Source organism: Barbus barbus, assembly GCF_936440315.1.
Source record: "Barbus barbus genome assembly, chromosome: 12".
In the NCBI taxonomy this organism is placed as follows: Eukaryota; Metazoa; Chordata; class Actinopteri; order Cypriniformes; family Cyprinidae; genus Barbus; species Barbus barbus.
Window position 1 is genome coordinate 15,526,964 of NC_136740.1, and position 25,682 is coordinate 15,552,645.

General features: G+C 36.7%; 1 protein-coding gene across 1 annotated transcript in view; it reads right to left on the reverse strand.

The window, feature by feature from the left end:
* Positions 1-283: 283 nt before the first annotated feature.
* Positions 284-25,682, reverse strand: part of LOC306878044 (phospholipid-transporting ATPase ID-like) — a 50,265-nt gene continuing 24,866 nt past the window's right edge. The window contains exons 14-29 of the mRNA XM_079430138.1: positions 24,522-24,556; positions 24,256-24,424; positions 23,837-24,025; positions 22,896-23,011; positions 20,715-20,879; positions 20,522-20,633; positions 20,327-20,432; positions 19,987-20,215; positions 18,367-18,550; positions 8,054-8,277; positions 7,887-7,970; positions 7,548-7,793; positions 7,257-7,395; positions 5,819-5,949; positions 4,891-5,379; positions 284-2,041 (exon numbers count right to left, since the gene is read on the reverse strand). Coding sequence (XP_079286264.1) covers positions 1,943-2,041; positions 4,891-5,379; positions 5,819-5,949; positions 7,257-7,395; positions 7,548-7,793; positions 7,887-7,970; positions 8,054-8,277; positions 18,367-18,550; positions 19,987-20,215; positions 20,327-20,432; positions 20,522-20,633; positions 20,715-20,879; positions 22,896-23,011; positions 23,837-24,025; positions 24,256-24,424; positions 24,522-24,556 — 2,717 coding nt within the window. The 3' untranslated portion in view covers positions 284-1,942. The remainder of the gene's footprint in view (positions 2,042-4,890; positions 5,380-5,818; positions 5,950-7,256; positions 7,396-7,547; positions 7,794-7,886; positions 7,971-8,053; positions 8,278-18,366; positions 18,551-19,986; positions 20,216-20,326; positions 20,433-20,521; positions 20,634-20,714; positions 20,880-22,895; positions 23,012-23,836; positions 24,026-24,255; positions 24,425-24,521; positions 24,557-25,682) is intronic.

A 25,682-nucleotide genomic window follows, 5' to 3' on the forward strand; every position in this document is an offset into this window, starting at 1 on the left:
GCAAATGCTCACAACACAACCAAACAAAGAAACGCGCTGCAAATAAAATTATTTATTTGGTTGTATTGTGAGCATTTGCAGCGCATTTCTTTATTTGTTTGCGTTGTGAGCATTTGCACCACTTGCTGTCAAACTGATGAAGATGTTTTCTTAATTTGCTGGTGCTTTTTCTATTTGCATGTGTTTTCTGAAGTTGCAGCGCGTTGAGATCTCTCGGCCACCGTAGAACTAGCCTATTCCTTTATTAATGATTTATGATTCAAAAGTAGTTAGACACACAGCCATGATAATTAGTCTTTTTTACTTGATTAAAATCATTTGATCATTTTTCACTAGGCCCATTCACAACAGTAGGGTCCCACGGTTTACTTCACAGATCATGTGGATTTGGCTAACAGACACTGAAACAGACTATCCATAAAATGACCTTTAACCTCTTACTGCAATATATGTAAATGCTTTTATGTATGGATGGAAAGAGATAGACATTTAAAAAAAAATAACACTCACAAAGTTAGCTTTTAAGGCATATTATTGTTACCTATTTAACAGTATGAGAGCTAGGCCTTGCACACAAAACAGGACAAGTATGGTGCACAGTAACTTCTCACACATCTTTATAAACTTTCTTGGTCTGTCTCACCCATTCACAATAACACACACATCACTGTGTTTACATTCTTATTAGCCCATTTACCTAAAACACAGGTGAAGGCCACATTTAGACCATGATGGTCAAGGTGGAATCCATTTGGTAACTCTGGTGTTAATTATTTTAATCCAACTTAAAAAAAAAAAAAAAAGGTCAAACACATTAATTACAGTCCACTGGATCAATGCAAATGCCTAAATCCTCACGGGTCCAGTAGAGCAGAATTTGAGGTTTAATTGGACTTTATGTCAAGCAGTCAGGGTTGGAACACCAATATGGTGCAAAGAAATGGATGAGGAAGAACGGGTTCATCCAGCAGAATCACGTTCTCACTGAGAACTATAGTGTTTTATCACAGAACCACATACATCTTAGTGCTATTTTCAGCAGTGGGGAAAAACAGAAAATCTCTAGCCTTCTCTAACAGTACATAAGAAAGTTCACTTGCTTGAACTCAAGTAGCATTATTAACCACTGAGCAACAAACAGACAAAAAGCTGAAGTATTTGTCTCAGCAAAACAAAACTATGCTGACAAAATGGTCAAAACAGTATGAGACCACAAGAAAGTAATCTAGAGATAAAAAAAAAACAGAAGAAAAGATAAACCGCTCTTAATATATAGAGATACAGACAATCCTTGACCTGACTGAGATTTCAAATGAACAAGAAAAGATCCAGAACTACTCAATTTGAATACAAAAACATAAAACCTGATACAGCTGAGGCTGAGACTTCAGGTCATTTAGTTACCGGTATTATCTGTACAACTGTTACATGTGCAGTGTATTAATATATTGTGTTACACATTGATATATTTATAGTAAAATATGAGACAGAAATGCTTTAATGTATTAAAACTAAATTAAAAAAATAAATGAATCTAATTTAACGTAAAATGTAATTTAGCATATGAGAACAATTAACATCAGCTATTTGGATAGTCAGGTGTGTTGTAATATCAGCCTAGGCAATGTTTTTTAGTGGTTTGTTGTCTGATAACTTGGCTAGAATGGAAAACTCAGTCATAAACAGCTCAAATAACAGCAGATGTGTCCTTCTCACTGACAAGAAATCTGAGAATGAGCACAATACAGGAAATATACGGTCTTTTGCTTTCTGTATGCACATGAATCTGCATCCATTTCCATGTGTTTTAATTCAAGCATGTATTTACTCCCAAACTGTCTGGGGCGCTGTCTTCGCTGCCCATGTCCTCAGACAGAAACATGAGCACACGTCAGAAGGTGTGAGCGTTCACATAAAGTACTCCAGTTGGCCCATCTATCCATCACTCGCCACTGGAAGTTTCTTCTGCAATAGGAGGTGGACCAGGACTGCTGGTACCACTGATACGAGCTCCGGTTCCCTTCCACACAAACGGTGCTTCCTAGAAGAAAGAATGAAAGATCTTAGAAATATCTGCACTAGAGTAAATGACAAAAATGAAAATTCTGTCATCATTTACTCACCCCCGTGTTGTTACAAACCCAAAATTACTTCCTTTTTTGGTTACATTGACTTATTGTAAAAATAAATACACAGAAGAAAGAAAGTCATACACGTTTGGAATGACATGAGGGTGAGTAACTGATGACAGAATTTATTTACATTTTGGGTGAACTGGATTATTGCATTACTATTAATTGTTAATTAAATGAAGCCAATTACTACAATTCTACAGAAAAAGATCGCTATCAACACCATTTTTTCTAAAATATTAATCAAAAATGTTATTGGGAAGAACATGGACTTTAGGAATTATGCCACTTTGCACAGCGTTGTATAGCGTTAAATAGTGTTGTGTACTATTTCAGAACTCAATCGGCAAATTCAGTTTGCCCTCAATTCCCCCTTGCAATCACAGCTATAGTTTTTCTGTTCAACGGTGTGTCAACAGCAGCTGCTGTCCAAACCAACAGTTAAGCTTAACATTTTTAGATTTTAGAATTTAAAAGAAACTCTTCCTCTAAGAGAAAACTATTAAAAAAATTTAAAAGAAAATTTAAAGAAACTCTTCTCTTTGGATATAGATCTCTTTGTGAGATCTATATCCAAAGAACAGGCACTAAAAACATGCAAATCAGTAAAGAGGGAAAAATAAGTGGGAAATCCAAAACAGCTAAGCTTTCAGATTTTAAACATTTACATAACCATTGAAACGCAACCACTGCATTAATAAAGTTATTGATTTGTATACTGTGTATTAATAATTATTGTAAAAAAATGGATTAATTCAATTCATTTGAAAAAAAAATCATTTGATGAAACATACAGTAAAGAGAGAATACTGTGAAATATTATAAATAACTGTTTTCTATTTTAATATACTGTAAAATGTAATTTATTCCTGTGATGGCAAAGCTGAATTTTCAGTAGCTGTTATTTCAGTTTTCAGTGTCACATGATCATTCAGAAATCATTCTAATAGGCTGATTTGCTGGTCAAGAAATATTTCTTAGTATGATACATTTTGATAACAGATTTGTGCTACTTACAGTTTTTCTTGATTGCTTAAACACATTTCTTGAAATTATGCCTCTTTTTACTTCTAACTCAATTCCTCAAACTTCCTATATTCAGGTCAAAGTGAAGCTCTTTCAAAACAACTCAATCTTGCTGAAAAAACAAACTTTGCTCTCAGACATGACACACAAACCCGCAAAAACACACACACTACAACACAGTCTTACACACTGATCAGATAAATTTATCAACTAAAATATCTGAGACTGCTTGTCTTCTTGCCCTTCCTCTTCCATGTTGTCGTCCTCCTTTTTCTCCTCTTCCTCTCTGTACTCCCTCTCCACCTCCTACTCTTCCTCTACCTTTATTTCTTTCTCTACTCCCTACTCCTCCTCCTCCTCCTCTGTGGTGTCCTTGACTCCTTCCTTCACGTCTCTCTGGATCAGTTGATTCAAACCTGAATACAGTTTTTCTCAGTCGCTTTGGTGCATTTCTCAAATCATCCTTACTGTAATATTTGCAAAGAAGTATGTGCATTTCTCAAAACAATTCGTACAAATAGCACCACACAATGGATTCCCTGCAAAAGCCTGTAACTTACTCAAAATCTTTAGTTCTGATCTCTCAGAAGTAAATATTTGTCAATGAACATAAAAGTCCTTGTGTCTTTGTTCACAAACAAGGCACAATGCTTATTCATGTGTTGTCAATATAACACTGCACTCTGTTAGTATTACCTGCTGTAACCTATGGCAACAGTTTGGATGTAGGAAACCGCAGACAAATGTATATAAGTTGCATGAATGTACCAAAGCAATCGCAACTTGTTCAAAAGATTGAGAAACTTTTTATGATGTGCACAAGTGACTAGATGGCATGGAGGTTGAACAAGTAGTTTTGGGAATTTCATTTCTGATCTGAGAAATGCACCAAAGCCACTGAGAAAAACTGTAAGCTGACTTTGGCCCTTTTATCTATCCATCGAAGGTTCTGATTGGCGTGTGATAAATTTTGATTCTTAGTGTTTTCACTTTGGTAATTGTGTGATAATCGAGCTCAAATTTTGCAAACCCGAGTGAACAATATTGAATGGTATGCTTTCTAAATGACCACATGGTGTAAGCACTGAGAAATGTAGGAATTTGTGTGTAGAGTTTTGTAGTAACAGTTCATCAAATCTGACTCATGTGTCAAAGCAGGGGAATAGTGTTTATAGTTTAGGGAAATGGGTGTTTTTTTTTAAATTGGCATTATGGTTTTGAAATTTTTGTTCAAAAGCCTGGTTATAGTGTTTTAGTAATCGAGAAAAACTGTAATGCTTTTTATAACTGTGATACATTTCTTTCAGTATTCTTTGAAAAATAAAAGTTCAAAATAACATTTAGTTGAAATAGAAATGTCTTATAAATGTCTTTTATGTCACTTTTGATCAAAGTAAAGCTTTTGTTGAATATAAGTATTAATTTCTTAAAAAAAAAAAAAGTACTGAACTTGAACTTTCGAACAGTAATACATTACAAAGAAAGGAGAATAGGGTTTTCCTAATTATTGGGGAACTGAGCTGAGACCACTACTATGTACAAAAGTGAGAAATGAAAGTGTTTTTAATAGTTCTGCTTCATGCCGTTTTCTCCTTGGGGGAAATTTTCTTTTTTTTGTCAATCCACAAAATTAGTTTACAATAGCTTACAACCTATATTTGTGCATGTTGACTTGCATGTGGTGTATCTGTATGCAATTTGTGCTTGAACTTGTTTTCAGATGTATATTTACCTGCACAGTTGCTATACTACATTTTCCGACCTCTCTTTCTGGACACCTAATAACACTGAGAGCGATATCTTCAGGGCTGTGAGCGAGGACGAGATCATTACTTGGTTGCTCTGCTTCGGCTGCTGCTGAGGAAGATGTGGAAAGGGGTGGAGCTTGAGAGGAGGCGGTGTGGTCTTCTCCAGTGGGCGGGGTGTTTTGCGCACCAGTGCTGTTTGCGTGTTTTTTCCTGCGAAGGGTATCGATCCAACTGCTGCTGTGGCGTGAAGCGAACGTGGCGAGAGCCAGCGAGCTCAGGCGCATATTTTTTCCCGATGTGATCAGCTCGCCGAAGCCCTCCTGATGCGCAAACGCATAACCGGAGCGTCGAGATCCACCTCGCCCCAAGCGGCCAAGAGTACTGCCACTGGCTACACCAGCACCACCCACTCCACGACCAGCACGCCCACCAGGCTTCCGCATTTTCTGCAGCACAAGTTGAGTGTAGCGAACCTGCAGAAAGACAGTGAGAAAATAATAAAGGGCGGGGATGAGTGTGAGGGGATAACCAGAAACTAATAAATGTGTCAAACCTACTGATGCAAAACAAATATGGTCTATGTTATGAATCAGAATATGCAATAATCAACCAACCATAACTATCCAACAATCAAGCAGTGCTTGAAACCATTTAAATTTAATTTTAATTAATTAATTTTATTAATTACATATATTAATATTAATTATTACCATTAAAAACATGCAACATTAAAATTAATTATTTATTTAATGATCATAAAAAAGGACAACATTTAATCATAATAAGTTTTCTTTTTAAGTCCTGTCTTTACTGTCTCATACTGAATGTTTGTTTGGTTGAACATGGATATTAACAAATTCAAAGATGGCATGCGATTTAGGACAAACAAACTAGAGCCACACTCATACTTACAGTATCTGAGAGCTGAGGTTTAAGGTCCAGTTTGAGAAAGCGGAAAGCAAGTACTGGAGCAATGCAGATGACGGTAGCCAGAGCAATAGTTAACCACACCACTGGCTGGCCGAGTGTGTTATGAGCACTTCCTGTGGTTAATTAACACATAGCACGCACAAAAAAAAACAAAATATAAGCCACACATATTCATACACAATGTAATGTATCACGCATTCAAGATCAAGATAAAATATAAACAAGATATGCTTTAAAATAACAAAATTTAAAATCCACAGTTATTTTAAAGACATTTTTGTTATATTTACTGTTCATTGCATTTTCATTATTTAATTTAGGTTAAATAACTGTTACAAATTTATTTATAATTTTTTTAGATGACCTATTCATTTATTGTGTAGCCTACATGACTGTCAAATAAATTTTATATGAACAATAGCATTTAAAAGTTTGAGGTCAGTAAGATTTGTAATGTTTTTGTAAGAAATCTTTTGTGCTCAATCAAAAATACAGATAAAAAGACAATAATATTGTGGAATATTATTGCAATTCAGAAAAAAATGTTTTCTATTTTAATATATTTTAAAATATTTTATTCTTGTTTTGACAATGCTGAATTTTCAGCAGCCATTACAGTCTTGAGTGTCACATGATCGTTCAGAAATCATTCTAATATGTTGATTTAGTGCTCAAGAAACATCATCTTTTCATTATTATTATTTTATTTATTTATTTATTTTTTTTATTTCACAAAAAGAGTGTACATTAATCAAAATTCATGAATGTAAATGTACCCAAATGAACCCAAAGGCTAGTTTTCATTGGTAGTCCCTTTGCCAGATGTTATTAGGCCAAAAAAACTAGAGAAAGAAAAGAAACAAAATAGAAAAACAATAACGATTAAATTCAACCAAAAATGATAAATAATTCTCTAAAATATAGTTAAATAACAAATCATACAAAACAACAAAATAAAATAAAAAAAATATAATAAAATAATAATAATAAAAAAAACTAACAATGTTAACAGATTAACAATGCTGAAAAAAGTTGTGCTAATAAATAATTATTTTTGTGGAAACCATAATTTTTTTTTTTTAGGATTCTTTGATAAATAGAAAGTTAAAACAGCATTTATTTGAAATATATATTTTAAGTCGTTACTGTCAATTTAATGCTGAACAAAAGAACAGGAGGTTTTTTTTCAACAACGAAAAAAAAATCTTCCTGACCCCAAATTTTCAATGGTAGTCTTATTCATAAATATTATTTCTAATTTTGTAATTTAAAAACCTGAATCTAGAGTAATGCTGTCTGCATTTGCAGATGTTATAGCTGATAAGTTGTGCTCATGACACATACTATTATAAAGATATTATCAAATGTGGGTTTCTGTTTTAGATGGCAGCCACACAGTTAGGCCAATGTGCTGACTCACCAAGGAAATGGAACTGCTTGGGGAAGATATTGAACAGAATGCTGGAGTGCATAGCAAAGAGGATAGTGAAGTAGGTACCCAAAGAGCCCCATATAAAGAAGTGATTTATAGCCGTCCAATACCCCGTGTCCAGAGCAATCTAGAAACAAATTGCAAAAAGCTTGGGCTATTTAAAACCATTCTAAAATTCCTTGCTAAATTACATAAAACCTTAGTCTAAAAATAAAATAATAACCGCAAACCATACATATAACTCAACAAGCACTACTTAAATGCTAATGTTAGACTCACTTGGACACTGACAACGATGACAAGGGCTGTTGCTGTTGTAACTGCAAAAGTTTGATAGTCTGCCAGCGGGACTCCATTGCTCTGTGTGGCATGAGAGAGAACACCGTAGGGAATGAAGAAGAGAACCACAGACGTGTAGATTCCCTGTGCGATGCAGATGAAGAACTCGCGCTTGTTAAACAGCAAGTTCAGCTGACCAGGCTCATACAGCTTTGGATACTCCAGACTCCTCTGTTCAGGAACATCCTGAGATAGATGAGGATTGAGGTGAGAGTAAGTTTCTTATAAAAGGTAAACAAAAATGATTCAGTATTATGGTGTATGTTTTCTTTTTCTTACTTGATCGAAGATGCCCATGGCCAACACAGGCAGGGATGTGTATACGATATTGTAAAGCGTGATGAAGTACTGGTCGTAGACAGTCTAAATAAAAGAGTAAACACGTCCAAGGTTATGACATCCCCTCACGCATGAGACACTTTTTTGAGCCTCAGAATAAATCCTACCTGCGCTGAGAATCCACAGAAAAACCCGAACCAGAAGTGCACCATTGTGAAGGCAAAGTTCTTGTAGAAGAAATAACAGAGAAAGCGGCACATGCGCAGATAAGACCAGCGTCCGTGCACCAGCAAAAGGCGCTGCAGGAAGCGAAACTGGGAAAAAGAGTAATCTGATGCCAGCACAGCCTGGATTCCCTCCTGACCGCTGATGCCCACGCCAATGTGAGCCGCTGCAGAACGAGAGAAACAAATGATGTCAGATAATGCAGTTCAGTTTAATATTTGAACTCATTTGAGGGGTTTGCTCAGATGGTCTGCACCAACACACAGACACATGTTTTAGGTATTCATCTGACCAAAAGGTTTGATCCGGGAAACATGCACAACTGCAACTGCGTGCTGTCTTGATATATGAATGTCTTCATAATTGATCTACTTTTATTAAAACAATGCGGCATTAAGTTACTGTCTTCAACACCACAGTCCCCTGAAATATTGTAGTACATCTTTATTTTTTTCTAAATATCTAAACATGTATTTAGCTTAAATATTAGTTGTTAAGTGTTTACAAAGTTGTCATACCTGATGTTTATAAGGACTGAAAAATAGGTTCTCAGTTCACTTACATTTTCTGGCTAACAGCTGAAATGCGGACTGATGCTAAACCTATTTTTCAGTCCTTTAGGTTTGGTAAAATATATGTTATAAAATTCAAAATGATAAACTGTATCAAATGTTCTTAAAAATATAAACATCAGGTATGACAACTTTGTAAACACTTAACTAATATTTAAGCTAAATACATGTTCTGCACCATTTTAGATGGTGCAGACCATCTAAAATGGTCGAAAACATGCCCCTTTCAATGAATTAGATACATGACATCTGTGATTTATTTACTGGAGTGATGTTTAGAGACACAGACAAAGGAAATAGTGTCTGTGGCATCCTTGACTTTTAATGTCTAACTTTAAGTGTAATAGATGAGTTTGTGTTAAGTGTTACAGTCATAACAGAAAATGGCGAGACTCATTTTCAAGTTGAGGTAAGGGCTATTATGTGTGTTTGTGACGCAGGTAGACAGGATCATAGACAGGTCAGAAAAGACATCCGAAAAGGATATCACACTTTTAGTTTAAAACGCTCTCATCTAGAAGGACTATCCTTTTATTTTAATTTTTATGCTGTAGTGGTTCATAAATTCCTATGAACATACACTGCATGTCTGACCACAATCAGAAAGAACTCATCACCTGAAAACTATGCAAAAACAAAATGCAAACAGACTCATTGATTATCTCTAGTGGAATAATATTATTTACGAACCACAAATTCACAATAGAGCAGAAAAGAGGATTTCTGTCTAATATCCTCATTATAGCTAAAATTCTCTTTTGCCAAATGCCGTACACACTTTTGCATTTCGTAATTCAATGATTTTTAGTCAATCTGTTTTGCACAAAGATAATTCGTATGCAAGGATTACGTTTGAATTTTTTCTATAACCTTTACAAATGTGTGGAAAATCATAGTTCTCAAATGTGTTTGCATTACATCTAACAAATATGACAGAAGTGGAGAAAAACTGTCCTAACTCCACCAAACATACACGCATTGTAGATGTTTACGTACACTAGAGATGTTGCTTTGTTTGAGTCAAAGAAGATGGCTATAGTAACTGATAACATTCTTTAATATTTAATGTCGTTGTGTTAAAAAAGATTCTGTGGACAAACACCTCAGGGAAAATAATTTGAAATGGAGGTTTTTCAAAATAATAAAAAGTTCAGTCAAATGTTTAATATTTTTTCTTAAATGAAGAAATGTGTATTATGCAATGTAAAGAGGTATGTGCTCATCATGCTCTTTTCCCCATGCGCGAATTAGCATGAATTTACAAAGGGGTCTTAAAACAAATGCAGCCAAACAAACAAAATGTGAATTGTGTCATCTGCTATCTGAACGAAATGACTAAACTAGTGGAGTAATAAAAAAATTATTTACAAATCCACATTTAAAAACTTTCACAATTGTTTACGAAACAGATTTCTGAATTCTCTATGCATTATAAACATTTCTATTCTTGCTATACTCTCTTTCTTATAACCAGCAGTGAAATGTAGGTCAGGTCCGCTCCAAGGACAGTGCAATTATAAAGTATACAGATATTAAGAAAAAGAAAAGTAGAAAAAAATAAGAGAATAAAATAAAAGATAAAAAATATAAATATAAATATAAATATAAATGTGCAGGTCAGTATGTTGTTGACTTAAATAGGAATGTGCAAAAAGTTGTCCAGGGTATTTAAATAGCAGCAATATGAGGTAGAGAAAAAATATGAATAGCTATTGATATGGTGATATTTACATGGAGTCAAGTGATGTTATGACACAGAGTTAGAGTTTAGGAGCCTGATGGCCTGGGGGAAGAAGCTCCTCCTAAGTCTCTCAGTTTTTGCCATCAGGCTACGGAAGCGCTTACCAGATGGAAGCAAAGTGAATATACGGTTACCAGGGTGATTTAAGTCCTTGATGATTTTGGCAGCTCTATTTTTGCAGCGTTTGAGGTAGATGTCCTGCAGAGAGAGGAGAGCAGACCCTGAGATCCCAGACCTCATCGTTGTTGGAGATGAGGCCCAGAACCACAGTATCATCAGCGAATTTGACAATAGATGTGAAGCTGTGAGAGGACACACAGTCATGCGTGTAGAGAGAGTAGAGCAGGGGACTCAGGACACAGCCCTGTGGGGCTCCTACGTTGAGGGTGTTGGAGTTTGAAATGAACTGGCCAACTTTCACCACTTGAGGTCTGCCGGTGAGGAAGTCTTGAATCCAGTCACAGAGTGAGGAGTTTAGGCCGAGGTCTGTGAGTTTAGATGCCAGTTTGATGGGGACTATAGTATTGAAAGCTGAGCTATAGTCAATGAATAGCAGCCTTACATAATTCCCATTGTTGCTGTCCAAGTGTGTGAGGGAAGAGTGGAGGACGTGAGAGATGGCATCGTCAGTAGATCTGTTTGGGCGATAGGCAAACTGAAGTGGGTCCAATGTATCAGGGATGGAGGAGCAGATGTGGCTCTTTACAAGTCTCTCAAAAACCTTCATGACTATAGATGTGAGGGCAACTGGGCGATATTCATTCAGGCAAGAGGGTTTATTGTTCTTTGGCACAGGGATAATGACAGATTTTGTGAATGAGGTGGGAACCACGGAGGTAGCAAGGGACTCATTAAAGATGGAAGTGAACAAACCAGCGAGCTGATCGGCGCAGGACCTCAGAACACGGCCGGTTATCCCATCAGGTCCGGCTGCTTTCCTGACGTTCACTTTCTTTAGCGCCCTCCGAACCTCATCCTCCGACACGGTGATTACAGGATCATCGCTGCTCTGCCTGCTGCTTCCTGACGCGCTGGACGGCAGAGACACGCTGCCGCCAGTGTAATCGAAGCGGCCGTAGAAGATGTTTAACTCGTCGGCCAGCAACGGATCTGCTCTCACCTCCGCGAAGGGTTTGTTTCCAAAGGCACAGATGGTCCTCAGTCCCTGCCACATCCGTCGAGAGTCATTGAGCTGGAAATGAGACTCAATTCTCTCTCTGTATCTGTGTTTAGCAGCTCTTACCGCGCGTCGGAGAGCATAGCACGATGCTTTGTACTCGCTCATATTCCCGGTCAGAAGAGCCTCATTATAAGCTGCAGTGCGTGTGTTAACCGCAGCACGGATTGATCTGTCCACCCACGGTTTCTGATTGGAGAATGTCCTTATCGTTATTGATTCTGTAGCTTGCTCGGTTAGCGTGTTTACAAAGCTTAATGCTACATCCGTGAACTCGCTGACGTCAGATGAACTCGCCCGGAACATGTCCCAGTCGACGTCATCAAGAGCCGCCTGCAGCATAGCCTCTGAGTGGGAGGCCCAGCGCGTCACTACTCTCTGCACCGGAGGTTCCTGAACGAGCCTGTGTGTGTATTCCAGTGTTAGGAAAATGGCAGCATGGTCCGATTTGCCAAAAGCCGGTAGTGAGCGGGATTTGTAGGCATTCTTGAACTGAGTGTAGCAATGATCCAGTGTGTTTGGTCCTCTAGTTGGACAGGATACGTGTTGATAAAAGTTCGGCATGACCTGTTTGAGGTTGGCTTTGTTAAAGTCCCCCACGATGATGAAGGCAGCATCAGGATGTTTGTTAATGTAGCCGCTGAGCACATCGTGTAGTCTGCCTGTGGTGGAATGTACACAGCAGTAACAATGATCGATGAAAACTCCCGGGGCAGATAAAATAGGTGGCAAATAATGGAAAGATGTTCCAGATGAGGCGAGCAGGAACGCGACAGAATGTAGATATTCCTGGGATCACACCATTTCTTGTTAATCATGAAACGCACTCCTCCACCCCTGGATTTACCGGCCTCTGCTGTTCTGTCCGTCCGAAAAACAGAGAAGTTATCACTCGGCATTACAGCAGTGTCCGGGACCATGGACGAAAGCCACGTTTCTGACAAACAAAGGATGTTGCAGTCCCTTATGTCCCGTTGGAAACTAATCCTGGCTCTAAGATCGTCCATCTTATTTTCCAAGGATTGGACATTTGCGAGCAGAATGCTCGGGAGAGGAGGACTGTGAGCCCTTTTCCTGAGTCTATCTCGAATTCCAGCGCGTTTCCCGCGGTGTTTCTTGATCCGTCGCCTCGGGGGGATATTGTTCGTCTCCGCGTTCCGAAGAATCTCCAGAGGCCATGAAGGATTCCTGGATAAAGTGTCCTGAAACAGGTTGGTGTAGCGGTTTCCAATGTCCAAAAGCGTTTCTATGTTGTAGGTGATCAGTGCCGACGTGAAATGTGTAAAAAGAGAAAGTAAAAGTAAAAAAAAAAAATTAAAGCAAAATCTCAGCGGAGCGGCCTGAACGGCGTCCGAACACAGCTGCGCCATTTTGCTTTTCGGGGAAAGTCGGGGACTAGTTCTAATCCCCGATTTAGTGAGCGAAGAAACTGAACGTTTACCCCATCATGTCGTGTCCGATGACAGGAGAATAAATATCCTGTGGATATTTTGTCATTGTATTATATCCAAACCAAATATTAAATTATTAATCTGTATTCTAAATATATATATTTTAAATCTAGATAAAAATGAACAAAAATATTTTTCTTCCACTACCCACTATTCCTAAAGTAGAATGGCAGCTATATATAAGCTATATACAGTGCCCTTCAAAAGTATTTGAACAGTAAAGACAAAATTGCTTTGTTGGCTGTGGAGTCAAGACATTTACAAATATGATTAAAAGATGAATATGAGACAAAACTACAGAATGTCACGTTTTATTATTGGGTGATTCAACACACAGATGTTTTACCAGCTAAGAAGATCAGCACTTTTAGAGTTTCATCCCTCTATCTGATGTGAGCATAAGTATTGGAACAGTTGCCTCACAGGTCTTTCTAAGTGATCAGCTGTGTCCTGTTGCATTAATTCTTCAGATACTAAAAGCAGGGAATGTGTCGTATCAGTTATATCCATTACTTCTGTATTCTGAATCTTGCATTCGATGATGACACACACAAACCAGGATGAAGGTGAGGGAGCTGACTTTGAGAGAGAAGCAAGCAATTTGGATGCTAAAAGAAAAGAGGAAGTCAGTTAGAGCTCTAGTAAAAACAAAGGGCATGGAGAAATCAAGAGTTTGGAAACCACCAGCGACACCAGCAACCAACAACCATCTGATCGGCTGAGAAAACAACAGTAGTTGATCACAGACAAATCATAAAAGCTGTGAAAATGAACCCTAAAAACCATGTCTGTAAAATTACCAACAACTTCCAGAAAGCTGGGGTGATGCTCTGACAATCTACTGTCCTCAGGAGACATTGACACAGAATTACAGATGCTGCACAGCAAGATGCAAACCTCTGACCAGCACCAAAAATAGAAAGGCAAGAATAGAGTTTGCAAAAAAGCACAAAGGTGAGCCAGAAGAGGTTTGGAACTGTGTTTATGGACCGATGAGACAAAGATGAACCTTTATCTAAGTGACGGGAAAAAAAAATGTGGAGAAAAAAAAAAGGGGAACTACAAATGATCCCAAGATTCTGTACTATGCAACTTCCTGAAACCAGATTGGAAAGTTTCATATATGTGATTGTAACTCAAGAAGGTTTGCAACTGAATTAACACCACTTTCTCCAAAATTTTTGACATAAAAGAAAGATTCGAAATAGGTCAAAATTAGATAAAATAGATGTATCTGAATTTTGTGTCTTTAGAACTGGAATAATAATTGCGTGTTTTAAGCTATCTGGGACCATACCAATGCTCAGACTAGAAAGGTAGAAAGAGTAACAGGGTCAAAAGAAGGCCAAATAGCAGGGCTCCATGATGTCTCATCAGTATCAGGATTTAATTTCATCTGTGGTCTCATCCTATCTATCGATTTAAAAATCGTTCACATAAAGCTCAAAACACATCAGAAAATACATTAACCATAGGGTTTAAAACAGAATCAATAGTAGAGAACAATATTTTGGGACAGTGTGAATTTTTTGTAATAATCTCAGATAATATTTAGATTTAGCAGACTTAGCAGCTTTTTGAAATGCTGAGTCCCTCAAAAGTTCATAGGAAACCTGTAAGTGGTCCTTGAGCCATTTGCGTTCATATCTCCTACAAGTTTGTCTGAGTGAACGAACCGAATCATTCAGCCATGGTTCAGATCTTTTCTTTAGGCACTTTGCCTTAAGTGGTGCAATAGCATTTACAATATTAAGACAGGTGTCATTAAAACAACAGAGGAACTCGTCAGCATTTTGAGTCCCAAAAGATGGGTCCATCACATCCAAAAACTGAGAAGACATATAAGCTGAAGCAAACTCATCCACTGCCAAGCATGGTGGAGGTGGTGTCATGGCATGGGCATGCATGGCTGCCTCTGGAACAGCCCCTCGCATCTTTACTGATGACTGCATGTATGACAGTAGCAGAATGAATTTGAAAGGGTACAAAACTATCTTGCCTACCAATATTCAAGAAAATGCCACCAGATTCATTGGGAAGTGCTTCATATTGAATCAGGACAATGACCCAAAACACCCTGCCAGTTCAGTCAAGGAATTTATGAGGGCAAAGAAATGGAAAGTCTTAGATTGCCCAAGTCAATCTCCAGATTTAAATCTGATTGAACATGAATTTCACCAGCTGGAGAGGAGAGTAAAGGCAGAAACTCCCCAAAACAAGCAACAATTGGGATCGGCTGCATTAAAGGCTGGGAAAAGTATTTCAAAGGATGAGACCAAGAGTCTGGTGATGTCTATGGGTCACAGACTCACTGCTGTGTTTGAGCGCAAGGGATCTGCAACTAAATAATAGCTTTTATATCTGCCTTATGTTCAACTGTCCCAATACTTATGCTCACATCAATGAGTGGGATGAACTCAAAAAGTGCTGTTCTTTTTATTTGGTAAAACATATATGTGTTGAAACAGCTAATAATAAAATGTGACATTCTGTAGTTTTGTCTCATATTCATCTTTTAATCATATTTGCAAATGTATTGACTTCACAGCCAACAGAGCAATTTTGTCTTTACTGTTCCAATACTTATGGAGGGCATTGTATATTACAAATATATTATCAATATATAAACAAATTATTAATCTTTAAATACAGTTAAATAAAAAAAATAAAAAAAATCAACCCACTATTATTGTGCTGTTTAATATAAACATCTGAAGAGAAACATTTTGATTCAACTTTTTATTGTGTGCTGGTCAAAATTATTAGAATACTAGTATTTTCACCAGCTAAAAAATAGTTTTGAGTCAGTTTGTTGCTCTAGTGTGTCAATAGGAAATATCGGTTTACATTTCCAGCTTTTCCTATTTCAAACTCTCTTACTATTTGAGCTTTCCTGTAGCTCAAATAGTAGAGCAATGCCAAGGTCATGGGTTCGATTCCCAGGGAAAGCAAGAGCTGATAAAATGTAAAAAAAAAAAAAAAAAAAAAACTGTAACTTGAATGCAATGTAAGTTGTTTTGAATAAAAGCGTCTGCTAAATGCATAAATGTAAATGTAAATTTCCAAACATTCATTTTGTTATTAATTGTAATAATCCAGTGAGATTTTAGTCGGACAACAGCCATTGCTCCACACAGAGATCTGATCTTCATCCAGTTTGTCTGTAGTGACATGAAGAACCCCAACAAGCTGAGACAGACTAAATCCAGAAGAACTGTGGCAATGTCTCCAAGATGCTTCAAGAGACTTACCTGCAAAGCTACAGTACTGTTAAAAGTTTTAGGCACTTGTGTAAAAATGCTGTAAAATGAGGATGCCATCATAAATACATTTTATTTATCATTTAACTTCTATTAACTAAAGCAGCTTCAGCTTTGCAGGGAATTCTCTTGAAGCATCTTGAAGATGTTGCCACAGTTCTTCTGGATTCAGAACCATTTTTTAGCTGGTGAAAATACTATGTGTTCTAATACTTTTGGCCACCACTGTATATACAAAAAGTTGAATTCAAAATATTTCTCTTCAGGTGTGTATATTAAACAGCACAATAATAGTGGGAAGATTTTTTTAATCTACCTATATTAAGAGATTAATAATTTGTTTATATTTAATATATATATATATATATGCCACTGTATGCCATTGTAATAAAATAATCACAATTAATCCCATTCTGAAAGCTTCTGACCAGACTTTTGAATAATAGGCGATTGCATTAAACAAACTGAATATCTCAAGTTAGCACATTAAATTTGACACCGCTAAAATTAGATCACAAAGATTTTTTTCCTCATGTTTCCACCCACTTGAGGTCGCCTGACAGTCCCTGGAGCCTAGTTTGAAAGCCCCTGCTCTTGGTTATCAGCTCTCTTAGTGCTGGTCAGGTTCAATGGCAGGTTAAGGCACATAAACTAATATGCAAATATCCCACAGACTAAAACCATAGATTTGGGGCAGTCCAAAGTCATTTAAATCAGTAAAAAAATATTTGTTTTTCACACTATTACCACTGTCAATCAGTCTTTCGATGACTGTTCCCTGCATTTTTAATGTTCCTGAGATTGACACTTGACTCTTACACACCAGCAAAATAACCTGCACAAACCCACAGCATCAAACAAACGGAAGATGGGACATTGCTTATGACATGGGCAAGAACGTGTGTGTGCATGTAAAGATATTGAGTTGGGACAGCACAGGATGGTGTAAAGAGATTTGGACATAAACCACATCCTTCACATCTCGTTCTTATCCATGTTCACAGGAGCCTTTTGAAATATAGTTGTGACACCGTGAGAGCCCACTGGTACAGTTCTGAGATGTTTTTGCTCAGTTAAGGGAAATGAAGCAACCACATGTAACAACAACAAACTGAACAAACTGACCGAATATCAATAATTAGCTTTCTCTGGGGCACCTTTGCATAAGCTAAAAAATGAACTAGAATTGTTTTTCTTGAGCTGTTTGCTTCAAAAAGCCTTACATTTAATCCTCTCATGGTTACTAGAGTAACCACAAGAAGAGATTATGGCTGAATATTGTACATACACCATACTTTACATATAATATGCATAATTCATGAGCCTAACTGAATGGCATTAAAAAGGAAAAAAACAACTTTGTAAATGATCTAAAATAAGATGGAAAAATACTCCAAACTATACTAATAATAATTACAATAATATATACACTACAGTTCAAAAGTTTGTGGTCAGAAATAATGTTTATTTTTTAAATAAATAAAATAATTCAAGGATTCTGCTTAAAAATTTTCTAATTCAAATAAATGCTGTTTGAACTTTCTATTTATCAAAGAATCCTGAAAAAAATGACCAGTTTCCACCAAAAATATTAAGCAGTACAATCAGACAGTTTTTACTACTGATAATAATATGACATTTTTCTTGAGCACCAAATCAGCATATTGACATGATTTCTGAAAGATCACGTGACACTGAAGACTGGAGTAATGATGCTGAAAATTCAGCTTTGTAATCAAAAGAATAAATTACATAAAAAATTTATTAAAATAGAAAATAGTTATTTTAAAATGTTAAGCATTAAATAATCTTACCAACCCCAAACAATTGAACGGCAGTGCATAACAATTGCACAATAATAATTATATTATATTATGTTATATTATTCAGATTCTGATGATGTATCATTACTGAAACCAGTAATTATTAACTTTAACTAATCCTAGTAATTTGACTCACAGAACCCCAGTGTTTGCACATCTAAACTGTCAAAAAGAAAGTTTTATTCTCCTGGCAAAGACTACAAGTGTTGAAGATTGCTCTTTTTATCTTACTCTTTATCATGCTGACGTCATTGGCTCCATCTCCGATGGCGAGTGTGACAGCTTTCTTATGCCGTTTAACCAGCTCCACCACCAGAGCTTTCTGAAGAGGAGTTACTCTGCAGCAGATCACTGCTCGACAAGCACACGCCGTCTCCAAAAACTCGCGCTCCATATCTGCTTCCAAAGCATGAGCCTGGCCAACAGAGAAAGGGAAATATTCATTAGTATCCCTGCTGAAAAATCATGATAAAACCAGCCTAAACGGCTTTGCCGGTCTTGATCGGCCTGTGAGCCGGATTTATAACGTAACATTCATCTTCCTCAATATCCCTGCTGAAATAAAATCTGCTTTAACCAGCCTAAGCTGGTTTGTCGGTCTTGACTGGCCTGTGAGCTGGATTTAAAACTTAATATTCCTTAATATCCCTGCTGAAGAAAAACCTGCTTAAACCAGCCTAAGCTGGTTTGCTGGTCTTGACTGGTTGGTGAGCTGGATTTAGAGGGGTTTTGCACACTCAGATGAACCAGCAAAACACCAGCTTGGTCAGAGCATCTTAAACAGCTAAAACCAGGGGTTTTCCTCCAAACTGAAATGGATACTATTAATCTGATATTTAAAAATGGCATCATTCAGATATTTTCTGAACAAAATCAGTGTTGTTATTGTTACCAAAAACCTAAAACTATTATTTTTTTTCTGTAATTGAAATAGAGCTGAAATAAAAGTATTCTGAAAAATCTGAAAAAAATCTAAATATTATATGAAAAACTTAAACATAGATTAGTGTAAGAATTCTTCAATAAACACATGTCATCAGGTTATTTTTGAGTCGGTTGCATTATAACATCTTACATGTGTAATCCATTTAAAAACGGATCTATTCTAAGGTTTGGACCCCCTATCAGCACTATTTGGAACCTCATTTTAGTCCAGTTATATTACAGGGATTATTATAATATAAATAATCTAATAAACTCTCTAGATGTTTTTAATTTCTTAAGTTTATTATTTGCTACTTTCCTGTTTGAGCTGTGTTTTTTTCCCACTGATGCTGTTTTTGATCGTTTTTGTCTTCCTTGTAATATCTGTATTATAATAAAAATCTAATTATAAAATAGCATAATTAATATTAATAATAATAATTTAACAATTTATTTTTACAAAAATGTCATTTTACCTTGGAAAAGAACTGAAATTAATAAGATGAAATACTAAAATCAAAACTGAAATAAAAATATAGCTAAATAGAATTTTAAAAACAAATCAAAATGACAATGTTATTAAAGTAATCATCTAACCTAGTTGTTTTTATTGTTGGGATGTTATTCAATTTTAATATTTAAATGTTAATGAAAAGAAGAAAAATTAAAAACCTTTATACATCAATCTGCATATGTGATGAACATCGGTTATGATCATCTTCGCTATCTCTTTTGAAGGCATCTTGATTAAACAATAATACATTTTAATAATACATTTTAATTCAAAATTACTGTAGTATATAAATAATTCTAAAATAAGACAGAATAAACCTAATTAAACTCAACTCAAACCCTTCAACTAAACTGAAGAGCATGAATAACATTAACATCCTTCCGGTTACATTCCTGAATGCTGCTTCCACCTACCAAGCTGTGTCCGCTGATGATGAGCGCAAACTCTCCACTGATTGACTCCAATAAAGAGGGGGGCGGAGCCTGAGGAGGGGGACATTTGCTCTTATCAGGCATCCAGTTAGCAGCACCACCACCTCCACATCCATTTTCAAAGGCACAAGCACCACCCCATCCCTGAGCTTCAGCTTCCTTCCCACCATCTCTGGTGCGTGTGGACTCCAGCATTCGCTCTCTTGCTTTCCTAAAACACATAAGAGGATGAGGACATGAAAAAGCCTTTCTTGAAAGACTTACATCTCTTATATTTCATAGGTTGTTGGATGGACAGATTAGACAAACATCAGCATTGTACCTCAGTTCTTCACGTACGCTTTGGACAGTGTGTCCATTAACATTGAAGATCTCCGTCATGTCATCTGTCAGCATTTTACACGAATAACCAATATTCACTGCTGTCTCTGTCACACAAGGAGAAAAAGACACATTACGGTTGTAATTATTTCAAGTAAATGATAACAGTTGTGGCCAGTTCTTTTGCAGTTCTTACCCTGTTTGTCTCCAGTAAGCACCCAGATCTTGATGTTAGCCAGTGAGAGAATAGCAATGGTCTCAGGGACCCCCTCTTGCAGTTTGTCCTCTATAGCCGTGGCCCCCAACAACTATGGTAAAGATTAAATAGTTAATATTATTAACAAAAAGACTAAGGAAACAAAACAAAAGGAATTGGACACAAAACACACCATCATGTCCTGTTCGATCTCCTCATAGGCTGCAGCCAGCCGGTCGTCTCTGCAGTCTGTGGCCTTATCAGCGCCACGGAAACGCTCTGACCACTTCTCCCACTGCTCCTCAGACAGATCCCGATAGGCCACCGCGAGCGTCCGTAACCCATCACCTGCATACTCCTACAGAAACACACACATACATCAACATCAGCTCATGATGATATCGCTTTTTAAGACCATGATGGTTTCTCAAGGCTGCATTTATTTATTATTTGTTTATCTATTTATTCAGAAAAAATAAACCGTAAAATCATAATAGTGTGAAATATTATTACAATTTAGAATAATTACTTCCTATTTTAACATTTTCAAGTGAGTAACATTTTGTAATAACTTTAATAAATAATAATTATATAATGCTTAACAGGTCATTAGTTAATATATATTTACATATCTAAAAATATGAGATAATGTGTGTCATGAATCTGGTCTATGAACTTCCGTTAACTCACCACCAGAGGTCACTCACTCACCACATGGACTCTTGCACCACACTAACTGTTGCACGCCACCTCAGACTACAATTCCCATAATCCATTGCACTGACGACACACAGCTGATTGCACTGATCACTCACCCTACATAAACCATGGACCTCCTCTTCCTCTCTGCCGAGTATTGTATAGCGTATATACTAGCGATAGCTACTCTACAGAGCCCACTCATTTGTTATAGTCTTGCCTTGCCTGTTTTCTCGGGTTTTGATATCTGCCCGTGTTTCCTGGATTAACCCATTGCCTTGCCGTTCGGACTCTGTTTGTACCTCGTTTGGATTATTGCTCATGTACCTGGATTATCTCTCTGCCTTGCCCTATTGGATATTGTTCGCCGATCGTCGACCCACGCTTGCCCTAGGATTACTCTTTGTCTTGCCTGTGATGTTCCTGTTTGCCACTGAATGAACCTTGCTTGTTTTTTGACCTCGCCTTTTAATAAAGCCTCGCAAATGGATCCGCACGTCTCACGTCTTGTTCGCCCCGTAACAGAGTGCTTGTTAATGTTTATTAGTATTAACAAGCACATTATCTCATGTTTTTAGCTATTTGAACGTATATTAAATGATCTAAGCATTATGTAATGTTTGTTAATGATTTATTAATGAAAGTTATTATAAAGTGTTACCTAATATTTTTGTGGAATCTGTGAAACATTTCTTTCAGGATTCTTTGATGAACAGAAAGAACAGCATTTATTTAAAATACATATTTGTAACAATGTAATAGTCTTTCTTGTCACATTTTATCAGTGCATCCTTGCTTAATAAAAGTATTTGGTTACATTTTATTTTAAAGTACAGTTACAGTGTAATTATACATTTAAGTACTGAGTAAAATTAACTACATGTACTTACTACATGGTTAGGATTAGGGTTTGTCTTAGGGTTACTTGCAAGTAATTATGCATAATTAAGTGCTATTATATTAGTATATTAAGTGTTAAATTATATATCATATTATGTGTTATTATAATAGTAAGTACATGTAACGTGTAACAAGGACACCTTAAAAAAGTGTTACCAAGTATTCATTCCTTTAAAAAAATATCATACTGACCCCAAATTCAATGTAGTAAAACTATAAATAATAATATACCGGTAATTAATATTATAAATTATAATATATATATATATATATAATTAAAATAGTATTATGCAGGCTTTGTGTGCCTGATTTTACAGCATTGCTTTCTCTATTACAAAAATAGAAACCACTCAAACCATTCACTTATCGAAAAAAAAGATTAAATAAATACTTTTCCCTAAGTACTAATAATAATACTATCACTAAGTAGTGACATATTTTCCCCTATATAGTGATATCTTAAATTTGACTGATTTTGCAACTTCATTATATTTATATATACTTTTATTCATATTTTACTATTTTAAACGCTCATTTAATTGCTAAACAATAACCATATCACAACAAAAATCCCATATAATGTTTAGTTAATTAGTATTTTGTAAAAAAAAAAAAAAAAAAAAAGAGAGCTAAATTACTAAAATATCCACTAGAGGGCTCTGTTGTTTGTCTTATAAAGACTGCAGCAGACTGTGGAGTAATTTAGAACTTCATACAAACAGTGCTGAGCTAACAGTAAACAAAATAAACAAACCCAAAAAAGCAAAACACTCACGTTGAGATGGTCTGAAGTGATATTCATTAGTTCGTGGTTGCAAGAGTGAAGCCTCTCGAAAAGCACAGTGTCTGCGCCCTTGCAGTACAGACGAATACGGCCCTCTGGATTCCTCACTGTGAAAGAGAGAGGCACACACACACACACACATTAAATTACAGATTGCGTTTGTGCCTCTGCAGTGATGGGAGAAGCTCTTTTCTTATTATAGCTCCCATTATCTCATAGTCCTATCATTATCTGATAATGTATCTTGAATTAAGCATATTTCTTACCCATTTGGCAAAAACTAATTAATGTATAATTATTTAGGTATATGATTAGTTTTATAAATCATAAAACAAATTATCTAATTTTTAAGATATTTTGGATATTGTTATGGAGACAAAAAAATGCTTAAAATTATTAAGAGAAAAATCTGCAGTGAAAATAAATTTCTCACTTTTCCATGTAAACACAGATCAAATGGACATAAATGACAATATGCAAACAAAAATTAAATGGCTGCTGCATTTTAAGCACCACTTACCCGAACATAAGGGCCACAATTCAGCATTATGAGAGTGTATATGACACACACAATACTTTCTGTATTGAATTTAGCGCTAATGTCCCACTTATTTATGATGCTTGGCAGGGCAGTATTTATGCTGTCTCCAGATTTCTCAGTCCTAAGGGAATTTTACTGGCTCTTTCCCTTTCGCACAGTGCTAAACCATCTGGCATTACAGCCAAAATAATGTTTAAAAACTGTACACTCTGGAGTTTGCCACAGTTAACCACACAACAAAGTGTACCAAGCCACAGATTGGGCTCAAATGTAAATCAATCTGAAAAAACATTTTAAAATGATTTTATGTGGTGGAGTTTTCATTTTTGTGACATATTGCATATTGTGCTTTTCACAAAGTTGCAGGACTGAGAGTGTGTGCTTGTGTTACCTATGACAGACATTCTTTTGCGGATGTTATTGAAGTCCAGGATGGCGAGGAGCGTGTATGTGACAGCTTTGCCGAGCTCTTGTGTGGTGACTGTGCCAGGTGTGCGAGAGCGAAACACAAAGCCAAAGTTGCGTGCAGCTGTTACTAACGCCCCCTCATCTGGAGACTGAGCCTTATACAGCAGCTCTCCTTCAGGAAGTGAAAGACAGAGACAATAAGCAAGGAGCACAACAAGAAAAAGTACAGATAATGAGATAAAATAATCGTATTACAATCCAGAATTACTGTATCATTTCCTTCTAACAATATTAAAGTCAACAGCTTCCTTAGGTAAACCTGATTTAAACTCTTCCATTGGATGAAACAGCTCTCTGAGTAAGGCAGATAATCGATCCTCAAAGACTGTTCCAGATCCTTACCCTCGCTCTTCTCCTCGCTCATGACCGTGTGGCAGAGAGACAAGACCCGGAAGAATTCATGCACTGCTGGTTCTCCCACCATCACTGCCTCTAGCAGAGACTGGTCGTAGAAACAGAAGTCCCGGTCTGCTAAGGGGTTCCACGCACTGAAGTCCAGGGGCTGGACCCTCTGAGAATAACAGATTATATAAGATCTTTCTGAGCAACAATATTTGAAAAAATGACAATTTCTTTAATTCCACAAAGTGAATCTTGGAGGCACTGACCTTCTGCTGAGCTCCCAGAATGTTAATCACCTCACCTGTGAAACGAGAGACAGACTGAAATGAGATCTGCAACACAAACCTAATACAATACAACATATTTATCAGTGTATGTGTCTATACTGTTTGTCATAAATCTGCAACTCTGCTGAAGCATTTGCATATTTAAAAAAATAAAAACAGTTTAATTTACTATCATTTATTGTTATTTTTTCTATCAGTTGTCCATATATAGACTGCATTATGTGATGGACATAGGTTATGGTCATTTTCACTTTGCATTTTTTACTTCTTTGAAGGCATCTTGACTAAACAAATTCAATTAATAATAACAAATATTAATCCAAAATAATAATAAATATCATAATAGTGTATAAATAATTCTAAACAAACCGAGCATCAGAATGGGGAAGAAAAAGGATTTAAGTGACTTTGAACGTGGAATGGTTGTTGGTGCCAGACGTGCTGGTCTGAGTATTTCAAAAACTGCTGATCTACTGGGATTTTCACGCACACCCATCTCTAGGGTTTACAGAGAATGGTCCGAAAAAAGAGAAAATATCCAAATATCCACGAAAATGCCTTGTTGATGTCTGAGGTCAGAGGAGAATGGGCAGACTGGTTAGAGATGATAGAAAGGCAACATGAACTCAAATAACCACTCGTTACAACCAAGGTATGTAGAATACCATCTCTGAATGCACAACACGTCAAACCCTGAAGCAGATGGACTACAGCAGCAGAAGACCACACCGGGTGCCGCTCCTGTCAGCTAAGAACAGGAAACGAAGGCTACAATTCGCACAGGCTCACCAAAATTGGACAATAGTCTCGATTTCTGCTGCGACATTCAGACGGTACGGTCAGAATTTGGCGTAAAGAACATGAAAGCATGGATCCATCCTGCCTTGTCTCAACGGTTCAGGCTGGTGGTGGTGGTGTAATGGTGTGGGGGATATTTTCTTGCCACACTTTGGGCCCCTTAGTACCAATTGAGCATCGTTTAAATGCCACAGCCTACCTGAGTATTGTTGCTAACCATGTCCATCCCTTTATGACTACAGTGTACTCATCTTCTGATGACTACTTCCAGCAGGATAATGCACCATGTCACAAAGCTCAGATCATCTCAGACTGGTTTCTTAAACATGTCAATGAGTTCAC